Genomic DNA, 12,868 nt, shown 5'->3' with positions numbered 1-12,868 from the left:
CTATACTATCTTCAAAGTCCCTCCAACCCAAACTGTTCTGTGATTCTAGGATTCTATAAATACTGATTTTTATGGCATTTTTGTTGGTGATAATGCTGGGTTTGAGTTTATTTTGGGTTGGTACCTGTGAGGAGTTATTGGAGTCAGGGCTGCCCCATCACATATTATGGAGCAAGGGAGGCAGTTCAGGGCACAGATGGCACTCACCACTTCAGAAAGCAAATATCTTTACCAATCTCTTTGCCACCATGTAGAGGCAAAGAAAAATGGCTTTTGAGATGGCAAAGTGCATTTTCCCCAGCAGATAATTTTAAATTTAGACCTCACTGTCTTAAAACCACAAATAAACAAATGCAGGTCACAAGAGAAGGAATGACAATGTGCCCATTCTGAGCCCCTGTAATTAGGTTTTGACTAATTTATTTTATTTCTCGGCTTTCTTTGCTGGGATGTAGCTTCTTGCTGCTTCCCTGATCGCATGGCTCAGAGCAAGGATAGGGATGGAGAGTCCAAACCGGGGGCTTATAAAACAGGAGACAAATGGAAGCAGCATAAGGAAGAGGAAGGAGAGAGCTATATAATCTCTCCAACACTAGTTTTTGTATGTCTCTCCCTCAGTGTCTCTTTCCAGGTGGATCCATTGCGTCTATTAAATAGACCTCTAGTCCAGCATCCTGAATTTAAAGCTTTCATCCCTGTTTGAACTTGGACATTGAACTTTCCCATTTCAGGAGGATAGATTATCTCAATTTGTACTCTCTGTCTGTAGCCACTGTATAAGCTCCTGCAGTACCTGATGGTCCTGCAGATACTTCCTGGCAATTGAGCCTAATAGTTTCCAATGATGATGATGATAATTTTTTAACCTGAGTTCAAACCCCTTAAGGACCCTTTAGAGGCAGAAATGTTGCTGTCCTGCTTTTGCAGCTGCAGCTGAGTTCACCAGTATAAGGAAGATGATTGCTCAGTGTCACTGTTAACACTCCCTGGTGTGGACAGAGACATAGGGAAAAGAGAACTCAACAATAATGGGATGAAATGGTTCAGAGTGGAGTTTTAGCCTGACATTAATGCATTAGGGATCCAGCTCCTGCAGGAGCTAATGGAGGTGCTGCTATGATTATAAGTGCCTCTGCAGACAAATAAGACAATGCTGGTAATGAGTGAGGCAGCTCAGGATACAGGAGAGCTTATCACTGTCAGTGATGCCTCTCCCGACACCTTTTGGGTGTCTCCTGCTATCCCTCTGTCCTCAGAGGCAGGGATATCTCACCTCTTGTCTGGACCACTGCCATCCTTGTCAGATGCTGAGGTTGGGCTGTGGGGTTATGTTGTATTCAGGGAGACACACAGGGGACATGCAGGACAGGGAAGGGGCTGACTGAGGATGGTTTTTTGAGCATGGCACCTCAGCTGCTGTCAGTCTGTAGGTCTGGGTTTGATTTGCTCCTGTAGCTGCAGATTCAACACAAGAGCCCCTCTGGAAAGCTGGAAATAGCTTCATTATTTCCAGACACACATCTCAGTGGCATTCCCCACCTCAGCCTGAGCTCAGCCTGAGTGGTTTTTTTGCAAGTCAAGACATTTCTCCTCTTCCCCAAGTCAGGCTTTCCCTGGGGACAATCCCTGTCACCCACATATGCTCTGGGAGCCAAGCACAGGTCCTGTGGTGAGCTTTGGTATGTCTGAACTGCCTGATTCTCACAGGTTGAAGGGCAAAGTTAATTGTAGGGATGATGACTGTCAGCTCTTCCCACTGGTGAACTTTAGACTGTAATTTCCTAGCTGGGGAATGTGGAAGTGATACCCTGACTGAGACACTATCAATGGACTTAAAATAACCCAAAAACAAATAAACAAACTAACAAAAAAAAACCCCTCTGGAAACCAAATGACGCATTTGAAATAGTAAAATGACCCAAATTTTGGCTAAAAAGAGAGATTGTGGCTGCTAGGGTAGTGAGATGAACGAGGGGAAAGTCTAAATTGGGCTCTCAGGCTCCTTACCATCCTCCAGATGCCTCCCCAGGTGGTTGGGTGCATTAGCTATAAACCAGGAAAAAAACAGCTCCTCTGGGAAGTGATAAGAGCAAATGAAACAGTAAATCATTAAGCAGACACAGCATAGGGTGCCATAATAAACAGGGGCAAAGAGCACAAATGACAAGCCAGCGGGGACACAGGGGGCATGTTGCCAAACATGGCTGGGTGATGAGGGAAAGGACAAAGTCACCTTCAGCAGGGATGCCCTGGAATGGTGGCTGTGGCCACCAACACCAGCACCCACTGGACCTTCAGCTTGCTCTTTTCCCTGCTGATTGTAAGCATGTCTCATTTCCTTAGGAGCTACAGGGATAAACAAGAGCTGGTTGCCTCAGGGCACAAACATAACTGTGGTTAGTTTTTTTCCCCTGTGTTCACCCATTGCATGTTTTCAGAGCAGGAGGAGAAGCAGGAGAAATAGTTTTGCTGATCACGTGTCCCAGGTGAGCCACGTGTTCCCTGCTATCAGGCAGGAACGGAGACCAGCAATCCCAGAAGAGTCTCCATCATCCCCTGGGCTCAGCCCAGATCACATAAGCACTGTAAAGTGGCTGTGCATACCCCATTTAGCTGATCTTTTAATTGTGATTGATCAGTGTGTCCTTCAGGTCATCCCAGTTTGATTGCATCGATCTCAGGTAGAAAACCATCAGGCCCCACTTTATATCAGCCTTTACTATGTAACTGCAAGAGCTACATCAGTTATATATTTGACTGTATATTTCTGTGGTCATGTTATAATTGTAGCATTAATACAGCGGTTATGGCTGCAATCCTTCTTGTTGTGGTATTCTGGGATGGATTTGGCTCAGCTTCCAGTTTTTACCCTGATAATACAATCCCTCCTTGTACCTAATCTAAATTTCCCCTCTGTCAGTTTAAAGCCATTGCCCCAATTTCATGTATATTATGAGATTCTCTACTCACCCAGAAAATACAGACTTTTCAGCCCATTCCATGGCTTGGGAATGTTGCTCCCTTAATCACAGGAAAACAGGTGGAGGCTCCCATTCCCCAGTTGCCCCTTTCAAAGGACTACAGAGATGATTGTATTAACCCACTGGACTATGCCAATCCTGCTGGTAAACAGCATCTTGCTTTGATTTTGTTTAATTACCCAATGCACCCATTGTCAATAGATCTTTCCTTTTAAGTCATGAAATAAGGCATAACCCTGCAGTGCTAGTAGTGACCTGCAAAGCTGCCAGCCCATACCATGCCCTTTCCATGCACAGCTTTTCCACTCTTGGATTAAATCCCCCCTAAATTCATCTTCATGAACCCACTGGATAACTCAGAAGTGCTTGGTGAAGACAGGATGGAAACCAGCCTGGTGGCACTGCAGGGACATCGGCCCCATGTGCTGCCATGTGTGGCTGTGTGTAGCAGAGTGATGTTTGCACACAGAGCAATGTTTGCTTAGTTCGAGCTGTTGGATTAGCTGTTTGGTTAAACCAGCTCAGATCAGGCAGGTTGGTTGCAGGATTTAGGAGATTTGTTTTAACCCAGTGGATTTTCCTGCTCAGGGACAAACTCCTGTGGGAGATGGTATCTGCACTAGCCAAGGGCTTCAAGGGATGAAACGAGATGTCCCTGGAACAAACCAACTGGAAATTAGATAATAATAAAGCCAAAGAAACAGCTCCCTTTTTCCAAGGCTGACAGCATCAACTCATGTTTAAACCCACATGCAAATTATCCGTTGTGCAACAGCAGAATAAGATCATTTTTGGTTTCTATTTTCAGCATGTGGGGACTGAAGCCCCAAATGCTGCTGGGGAAGGCAGTTTCAGGATAACCAGGATGTCTGGGATGGAAAGGTCAGATCCAGCTCCATGTGGAAGGACAGCATGCACTCTGAAAGGGAGTTTCTTCCCAGTGTTAAGTGTGGATTGGCACAGAGAAGTTACTAAACAGAGAAGGAAGTCCTGGGCACCAGCAGCACAGCCTTTGTTATCAATTAAAACATTCCTAATGGCCCAGCCTGACACCGCCTCACACCAAGGCAGCCCTCAAACATATGGTTGAGCTCACATGAAAGTGCTGATCAGTTCTCAAGCTAATTAAGCAAACAGCAAACAGGAGCTGTCTGGGTTTAATTGCTGTAATTCTCTCAGGAAATGGGTCCCCCAGCATCCTGCAAACCATGTGTGTGTGTGCTCTGGCACAGAGGCTTCAGCAGCGTGGTGCAAGTCCTGGTTTAGGGATGCTCAGGAGAGGGAAGAAGGACTATGAGAAGGTCAAGATGCAGGGAGCGACTTGATTTGTTTGCCCAAACCCACAATGTTTTGTTTCCAGCAGCTTTTGGGGTATTTTGAAGGTATATTTAAAAAAAAAAAAAAAAAAAAAAAAAGCTTTGGTTTGTGGAATAGATATGGGATATTTTTCACATATTTTTCACTTCTTCCATGGCCTGAAATAATTCCAGAGATTTTAAAAAATTTTGGAGTTCTGTGGCTGTTTATGGAGCTAAAGAAACACTCTGCTGTTTACCCCTAGACATTCCTGTTTTCCCTGTGTATTATCTCTCCTACCTGGTCCCAAAAAGACTACCCTGCCCGCAGCAGATTCTTAAACTCATACTTGCAGAAGAGCAAGGAAAGCAGAGGGATCCTTGGAATTAAAGGTTCAGACTGGGATGTGTCAGACATTTCAGCAGATTTGGGGCCTTTTTGAAACAACTGTGGCTTTTTTAGACATTTCCTAATCTTGGGGCAAGGACCTCAGAGAGGTCCCAGGGGTTCCCAGTGCCCCTTCCTATTCCTATGTGCTTTGTCAAGCCTACTCCAGTCCTCCCTGAAAGGAAAATCCTCTTTTATCCCCTGTGTTATGCCAAATAACTTGTGTAAATTGAATAATGACACTGTTTTTCTTTGCCTTGTAGTCAGAGGAGGTTGACAGGATGGCGAATTTTAAGGGTCACGCACTTCCAGGCAGCTTCTTCCTGCTCTTTGGGCTCTGGTGGTCAGTGAAATACCCACTGCAGTATCTCAGCCAGAAACTAAATAAGAAATCCCACAGGACTCATTATTTCCAGCGTGTGGATGCCATTGAAGGGGGAATCAAAATCCTCTTTTCTCTAATAGGTAAGAGTTATATTTCACTTGCTATGCCAGTATTCACCTAGCCTGCAGTGATGACTGCACAGGAGCCCTGACTCCAGAGTAAGTGGTCTAGATGTGGAAGGAATTTTAAAGCTGATAAAGACCTCTTAGATCATTAAGTCCAACCCCTAACCACTACCAGGTCCCACCATTAAACCATGAACCTGAGCACCACATCTACATGTTTTTGGACACTTCCAAGTACGGTGATTCTAGCACTCCTCTCAGCAGCCTGGAGGCATTCTTGATGTCCATCTTGACTTGATCTCTGGTATAGTTTGATGTGGAAAAGTGAGTCTCATACCCCTTCCCAAAGCCAAGCTGCCATTAAACATAGGCCTGATTTTTCCATCCAGTCTTTTCTCCGTAATGCAAACTCACCAGCTGCTGCTTCAGAACCCCCAGCAGCAAGGAGTAGTCTCAACCATTGCAAATGAACCCCTATGGTAGGACTCACAGCTGGTTTGTGGACCAGAGAGGATTAATGAGTAAGGTTTATTTCTGAAAGGTATTCCTTACCAACGCTGTTGGCATGGAGAATGAGAAGAATGAGAAGGAGATAAGCAGGAAAGAAAACTGCAGTTGGGAAAAATATTTTTAGAAAAGTTTTGTGAAAAGTAGAGGTGGAGATGCTTTTGCACCAATGAATGTTACGTTGATTTATTGTAACCAATGAACAAAGTATAAACTTTGTAGAGAGTATAAAAGACAGCCGGTTGTTGTAATAAAGGAAATATCAGCCTTCTGAAATGTAGTGTGTCTATTCGTATGTCGCGCCTGCTTCAACAGCGACAAACCCCCAGAAACTCCATGCTCTTGGGTGTCCTGCAGGGATGCTGGCAGAGCAGTTCGTCCCTGATGGTCCCCACCTGTACCTGTACAGCGGGGAGAAGCGCGACTGGGTAAAGCTGATGAACTGGCAGCACAGCACCATGTACCTGTTCTACGGCCTCTCTGGGGTGGTGGATGTCCTCACCTATATGTTCCAGGTGGTGCCACAGGGTCTGGATCGCCTTATGTTGTCCGTGGCCGTGTTCGTTGAAGGTTAGTAGAAGGTGGTGCTTTATCTGGGGAAGGATATTGGGAACCAAGTCAGAGAAGGACTGAAATTTGCCTGACCAAGATATGGCTCCAGATGCCTCTGGAGATAGGACATGTTGTAGGGGATATATTATGGCAGGCTGGGATGGAATGAGATGGGAAATACAGTCACAGATAGGTTCTGGTTTGGGATTTCTGGGACTACTGTGGTGCAAAGCAGCAGAATGAGATTCCTTGTTATGATGAATGGCTGGTGGACTCTGCATTCCTCTGCCATCGACAGGCTGTTCTCCCACCCCATGTTCCCACTGAGAGCCATTAATTGCACTGCAGGCATCATTAGCCTCATCTGCTTACATGGCACGTGGCAATTTGAAGTGATTTATTTTGGCTTCAGCACATCATGAATATCATTCCGTCCTCAGTCTGCCATGCAAGTCACCAGCCGGGATTCCAGACCTCTCTTGGATCATACAATCATATAAAGACTTGGCTTGGAAGGAAGCTTAAAGATTATCTAGTTCCAACACTCTCTCATGGGAAAACAAGGTCTCATTTATACGGAACCCTCCTTAATGAAGGCACAGCTCCTGTTACTTTTCCTTTCCTGATCACAGCAGTTTTTGAGGCAACAGCAGCAGAGGCAGCTCCACGTGCACAGTTTGGCATGTGAGACCAGGAAATCTATCATTTACAGCTCCCAAAAAATTGTGAAGTTTAGCAATAGGAAAGAAGGACACAACAGAAGCCTGGCTAGAAGGGAGGGGTCGTCTGAAGAGGTGATGGCACAGATGTGGGAAGAAATCTACCCTGTCCTTGGTCACTGTATTGCTCATATCCCCCTGCCCCAAGGTTGGACATCCCATCCTTCCAGGATGCTGGGATGCTAGGAGGCCTAGGGGATGGTGCTGTGTGGAGTCCCTTCTTTCCATGATGGCCTGTCTCAATTTGCCATCCAGGCAGGTGATTTACTCAACTCTGTGGCCACAGCTGTTGGAGTTAATGCTGCTGTAATCAGGGCTCATATTTTGGCAGGTTGTCTCTTCTATTACCACGTCCTTCACCGCCCCATGCTGGATCAGCACATCCACTCCCTGCTGCTCATCGCCGTCTTTGCCGGGGCTTGCAGCATCCTGCTGGAAGTTTTCCTGCGTGACAACATCATCCTGGTGATGTTCCGAGCCAGCATGACCATCGTCCAGGGAACATGGTTCTGGCAGGTCAGTTCTGCCTTCCCAGAGCAAGGAAGTAAAGGGAAAAGAGGGCAACAATCATATCTACATCACGTATCAATCACACACCTCCCAAGGATTATTTTGCCAGGCTCACTTCTTAAATAGCTCATAACCCAGAATGAAAATTTACTTATCGTGGGTCATCTCTGATGGCTGCTCCTGCTGCAAGAGCTGATTGTTTTGGCTTATTGCTTCTCCAGGGGGATGAGTGAAAGCAAGTGAGAAACACTTTGCAGTACCTAATGACCAAGTAGTAATTGCTTGATGTGTCTAATGCTCGCTGCAGCCCTCCCTCTGGTTTAGTGGAAAGATACAAACTCTACCAGCAGTAAAACAGCTGAGTTAAAATATATCCAGCTGCTTGCTTTGGTAGGAGTTGGGAAAGCAAAGAAATCAGTTGGAGATAATTGCTCTCAAGACTAAGCTGTTAAAAAAAACCCCAAATAAACAAAGAAACCAAACCAACCAACCAAAACCAAACCACTTTGTTTTTTTGAAAAAGAACCCTTCTCTTTTTCAAGCTGCACTAACTCAAACCAGCCTTTATTCAGAGGTGGAAAAACTGGGCAGAGCTTGTAAAATACTAAATCTGGAGTTTTTAAAGGATGGCTTGGAGTTTGGAATGCTGAGGGACAATTGCGTCTGGATATTGAACAGAAAAAGAGATATCTTGGGCACAGACTGGCTTTGTGTGGTCTCTCATTGCAAAGATGGACTTTACTTTCTCAGCAAAAACCTCTATCTGGGTCAGGACTCAGGTTCCTTGGTCACAAAATGAATAAAGGTAACTCTCTGTGAAGGTGATAAGGCTCTGGCATAGGTTGTTTAAAGTCCCTTCCAACCCAAACTGTTCTGGGATTCGATAATTTTTTTCCCAATGTAATTGTTCTACCAACTTCTTGTACTCCCCAGATCGGTGTTGTGCTGTTCCAGCCATGGGGAGGTCCAGTGTGGGATGAGAATGACCACAGCAACATCATGTTCCTCACGATGTGCTTCTTCTGGCACTGGGCAGCTTCTGTGGCCATCCTGACTGTGAACTACACCCTCGCTTATTGGTAAGGCTGGGACAGGAACCGGGGCAGGTCTGGGATAGGCAGGCAGGGTGGGATGTCTGTAGTGAAACCCAGCCCTTCCTGCAGTACAAAATCACAGCTGAATAAGCAGTCCCAGACTACAGCAGGTTTAGGGCAAGGTATTCGTTGAGTGCACAGAATGCAAAACAGTGTCAGTGAGAGACACGGGCATTAAACAGGGACAAGTCAAACAACTGTGTCCCTAGAGGTGCTCCTGGAAGTCACACTGCTTATTTTCCTCTGCACTGAGTGTTGAAGTCAAACTTTAATTTGATAAAGACATCAAAGCATTATTAGTACCCCCTGACACTTCATCTCCTGCCTTGCAAAGACTTCAAAGCCATTAAAGATCACTAAATTCTTCAAGGTACAAAAGCTAAGACATTACCAGACCCCAGTTTGACTTTTCCAAGGGGATGGGAAGATTATCCCACTTTGAGGGACGCTCTGAGGGATGCTCTGTGAGCTGCAGAATGGATAGTTCAGTCCATACCAACAAATAGACTTTATACAAAACAAAAACCACTCAATCCCTCATCAACAGCATTTTTGGACCTCCAGAATGAGGGTTCTGGTGAGTGGCATTAGGTGGGGATTTTTCTAATAATGACTTATTGTTCCTGTGCTACAGCTGTCTTCAGAGGTTCAGGAGAAGCAGTGGAGAGCCCTACATCAGCCTGGGGGTCCGGCAGCAGAAGTGTGACAGCAGCTCCCAAGCTGCCTTCTTGAATTGCTCTGAAGAAGAGTGAAGAGGGTGCAAACTCCTGCTTCAAATCTGTGAACAGTCCTTTTCCCAGAAGAAACAAATCTAATGAAATATTTTTGTTTTGGAAGAGTGAGAGATGCCCCCGTGGTGCTGCTGGGAGGAAGGCTGAGCACACAGGGGTGGCTGCCCTCCATCCATACCCAAATACCTCTGGTTCAGACATGGGGACAGCTTGAAGTGATTTTTAGCAACAAAACAAAAAAATGGAAATTCAATATGACAAGACTACTTCATCCTGTGGGCTCCCCCATGTGTTCCCATAGGGATGGAGGGCATCCTTTGGCCAGCTGACTTTTCCAAGAGCCTGGAGGCTTTGACCTGCCGTGATTGAAGTCAGGGAAATCTCCAGGCTGGGTCATGCACATCTGGAGCAAGGCATGCCCCCAAGGAGGACAAGTAACAGAGTGTTTAATGTGAGATTATGGGAATTTATGCAACACCAGGGCTTGATTGTACACAATACAAATGTTATTACTGAAGCTTTGAAGTAAAGATGGGCTTTGTTAATTGTTTTCACATTCACTTAAAGGCTAAGAGAGTAAATAAATATGAAATAAAAATTCTCACTGAGCTGATAGCCTTACATTATATAAATTATAGAGTGTGTAATAATAGAAAATTCCATCCCTCAGACCTGCAAAGACTGAAGGACTGTAAGATACATGACTGTGCAGTAGGGATTCATGAAATGTCCCAGTTTTCCACCAAAAATAAACCCCTTCAGCTTGGAAAGCAAGATGAAACAGGTACATGATTTGTTTTTAGGCTGCCTTTGCTAACTAATTTCTTGCAAAAAGTGACTGGAATTGTCGCCTCCTAGACAAGAGGGAAATATGCTAGTGGAATGGGGATTAATATATATACACAGTAATTTCACGAGTATAAAGTGCACCAGATTATAAGGCGCACTTCCGGGTGTCGGCAAATTTCTGAACTTTGTCCATATATAAGGCGCACCAGACTATAAGGCACACTTTTTTTTGCAGCGAGGAGCCGCGCAGCACACAACAAAGTAATGAATTAGTAACGGAATCGTGCGATCGCGGGGTTTACTGGCAGGTGCTCAATTTGCAAACATTTTCACAGATTGGTGTAGCCTTTAAACGCAGCCCCAGGTGCCCTTCCCGTGCTGCGCACCCCGGCACTCCCGCCCGTCCCTGGCGCCGGCTGGCGCGGCTCAGCCGCAGCTCCCCCTCGCAGCCCGGCACTGCTGCAGGGCTGTTCCCCCTTGCGGCTCGGCTCACGGCTCGCACTTCCTAGTTGGCAAATTTCTGAACTTTGTCCATGTATAAGGCGCACTGGATTATATGGCGCACTTCTGGTTTTTGATCAAAATTTTAGTCAAAAGTATGTGCCTTATAGTCGTGAAATTACTGTATATATGCATCTATATGTATGAATAAATAAATTAACCACAAGCACAAGGTAAACTGCCATTGTTCATGTCTCAAACCCCAGAGCTGGAAGGATGCTCTGCACTGAGATCTTCTCCCTGCTGTGCAGTGGGGGATGGATCACAGGAGCTTTTTGTGATCATGTTCATGACTGCACAGAAAAGCAGCTTCTGGCAGGTCCAAGGGAAGGCAAAGCTCATTCTTTAACCCTTTCCCCCTTCTGCAAAGAGCCAGTCATAGACTACAGAGACTGCAGCCTGGAATTTATTGCTTATTAAGAGCACTATAAAGAATAGCTTTCCTTGAATGACAGTTTTCCTGTATATCCCCTGCTAAGTTCGTTTATTTTGCAACACTGGATACTGGGAGGTGCAAACAGACTGGGCATGATGAGAATGAAGCAGCAGAGCTGCATCTTGCATCTCTGTAAATCCATCTCATAAACTCATGACTGGGTCTCATGAGTCGTAGCCATTGAACATGAGAAGCATTTTGTAGGTATCTTTTTTTCTGCCAAGGCAGAATAGTTTTTCCAAATATCACAAATTCCTCTGGTTGCTGTGGGCAGACACAACCCATTCTGCAGATGCCACCTGCTAATGGCAGAGACCCACTCCCCACCGTGAGGAAGAGGATGAGTTGAGTTAATGGGAGTGCTGCATGACAGAGATGGATTCATTGAAGAGCAAAAAGGCCTTGTGTGATGCTCTGAATTATTTCTAGTCTTTTGTGAATTATTTTCTTTTAGGAAATAGCCCAAGCATCACTATTCCCATTAAACAGCCAGAGGAGGGCAGCAGCTGCAGTTGGAGTGGGAACGGATCCAAGCTGGATGCAGTCATATTCCTCCTTCCCACCCGCAAAAGCCAGAGGGTTTTTCCATTCCAGGGCACACAAATGACAGCTGACTTTGGTTTTTAAAAGCACTCCTTTCTTTTGGAAGTGGAATAGGGTTTATTTAATTCTTCACAGCTCTTAATCAAGTTGCCCTCTCCGTTCCCCCCTCCTTTCTTTGGTGCCTGTCACTGTATTGTGACAAAACACCTTTTCCCTCCACAGCACCTGGTGTCTGGAATAGTTTCTGTTTACCTCATTAACTCCCTGCTCCCAAAAACATCCCAGGACTGTCAGCAAAGCACTCACTAATTTGTTTTCCAGTTCTGGAGCACATTCTTGTCCAAGGTATGAAGGTCAGCAAATGAGGAGAGGTCTAGCCTGTTATTTAGGAAGAAAATACAGTTTGGGTTCATTTCTGCACGAGAATTAATGATTTTCATTTCAACTAAAACCAGTTTGTAAATAGTTTAGGTAACCAAACAAGGTATGAAGGTGTCTGAATCAGTGGTACAGAGATGGTTTATTATGTAGAGGTGCAAACATTGTTACCTTTATTGCGTGAGCTGTGGATATTTTAGGACAGTCCTAGATGAAGACTAGCTTTTAAAACAACATCAAACAGTTGCTCTGGATCATGTTTTTCAGCATACAGTGTTTGGATGTGATGATCTTGGAGGTTTTCTCCAACCTAAACCATTCTATGATTCTATGAACTGAGTTAAAGTGTCTCTGTACTGGACCCATTGGCCATGCAGCTGGAGTGGGCTGGGGGTGTGTTTGTACCCATATCCACACTGATTTTAAAAAGAGCAGGATGCCCTTGTGTAACTGTGGCCTGATGTTCGATTTTGTCACTCAGATGTCCTGCTTATCCACGGCCGGAAGGAGCTGTTGATCCCAGAGCCCAGACAACACCCCCAAAGCAGCCAAAGGTCCTGGCAGCTGCTCTTCCTGCAGCTGGAAATACAAACCCTTCATTTCATCAGGAGCCAGCACAGCCCATCCACGAGCCACTCATTCCTCAGAGATAGGATCTCCCACTGCCACTTCTACATGAGGCTGAAATGAAGGCGTAGTAGCAGAACAAGCCCTGCCTCTGCTTTTACCACTGGCTTTACCTCCTGTTGCCTGTTTATGAAATCTGGTGTTAGCATTCGTCATAATAATAATAATAATAATAGTACTTTGCACTTCCCAAACAACCATCCATCTGCAGCACTCAAGCTGCTGGCAAACCTTTAATTAGATTGTACCTCCTCCCACCCCCAGGAAGGGGACAAACATTATCACATTTTTTCATTAGCACTGGGGCTGAGGATGAACCTTCAGGGAGATGATGCAGTTACAGCTGAGAGAAAAAGAAAAAAACAAA

General features: G+C 45.3%; 1 protein-coding gene across 2 annotated transcripts; it reads left to right on the top strand.

The window, feature by feature from the left end:
• Positions 1–613: 613 nt before the first annotated feature.
• TMEM45B (transmembrane protein 45B) lies at positions 614–9,248 on the top strand. 2 transcript variants are annotated; one of them, XM_033081754.1, is made up of 6 exons: positions 614–631; positions 4,928–5,129; positions 5,979–6,191; positions 7,224–7,408; positions 8,336–8,481; positions 9,131–9,248. In XM_033081754.1, exons 2-6 carry the CDS (start codon positions 4,946–4,948, stop codon positions 9,246–9,248), a joined length of 846 nt encoding a protein of 281 aa, XP_032937645.1. In that variant the 5' UTR covers positions 614–631; positions 4,928–4,945. The 2 variants fall into 2 exon arrangements, with proteins under 2 accessions (XP_032937645.1, XP_032937644.1); XM_033081753.1 differs by lacking the exon at positions 614–631 and adding an exon at positions 8,604–8,606 and having other exon boundaries at positions 4,946–5,129.
• The last annotated feature ends 3,620 nt before the right edge of the window (positions 9,249–12,868 follow it).

Source organism: Catharus ustulatus, chromosome 28 (assembly GCF_009819885.2).
Source record: "Catharus ustulatus isolate bCatUst1 chromosome 28, bCatUst1.pri.v2, whole genome shotgun sequence".
NCBI classification, from domain to species: Eukaryota; Metazoa; Chordata; class Aves; order Passeriformes; family Turdidae; genus Catharus; species Catharus ustulatus.
This window is presented reverse-complemented; position numbering and strand designations above follow the sequence as displayed.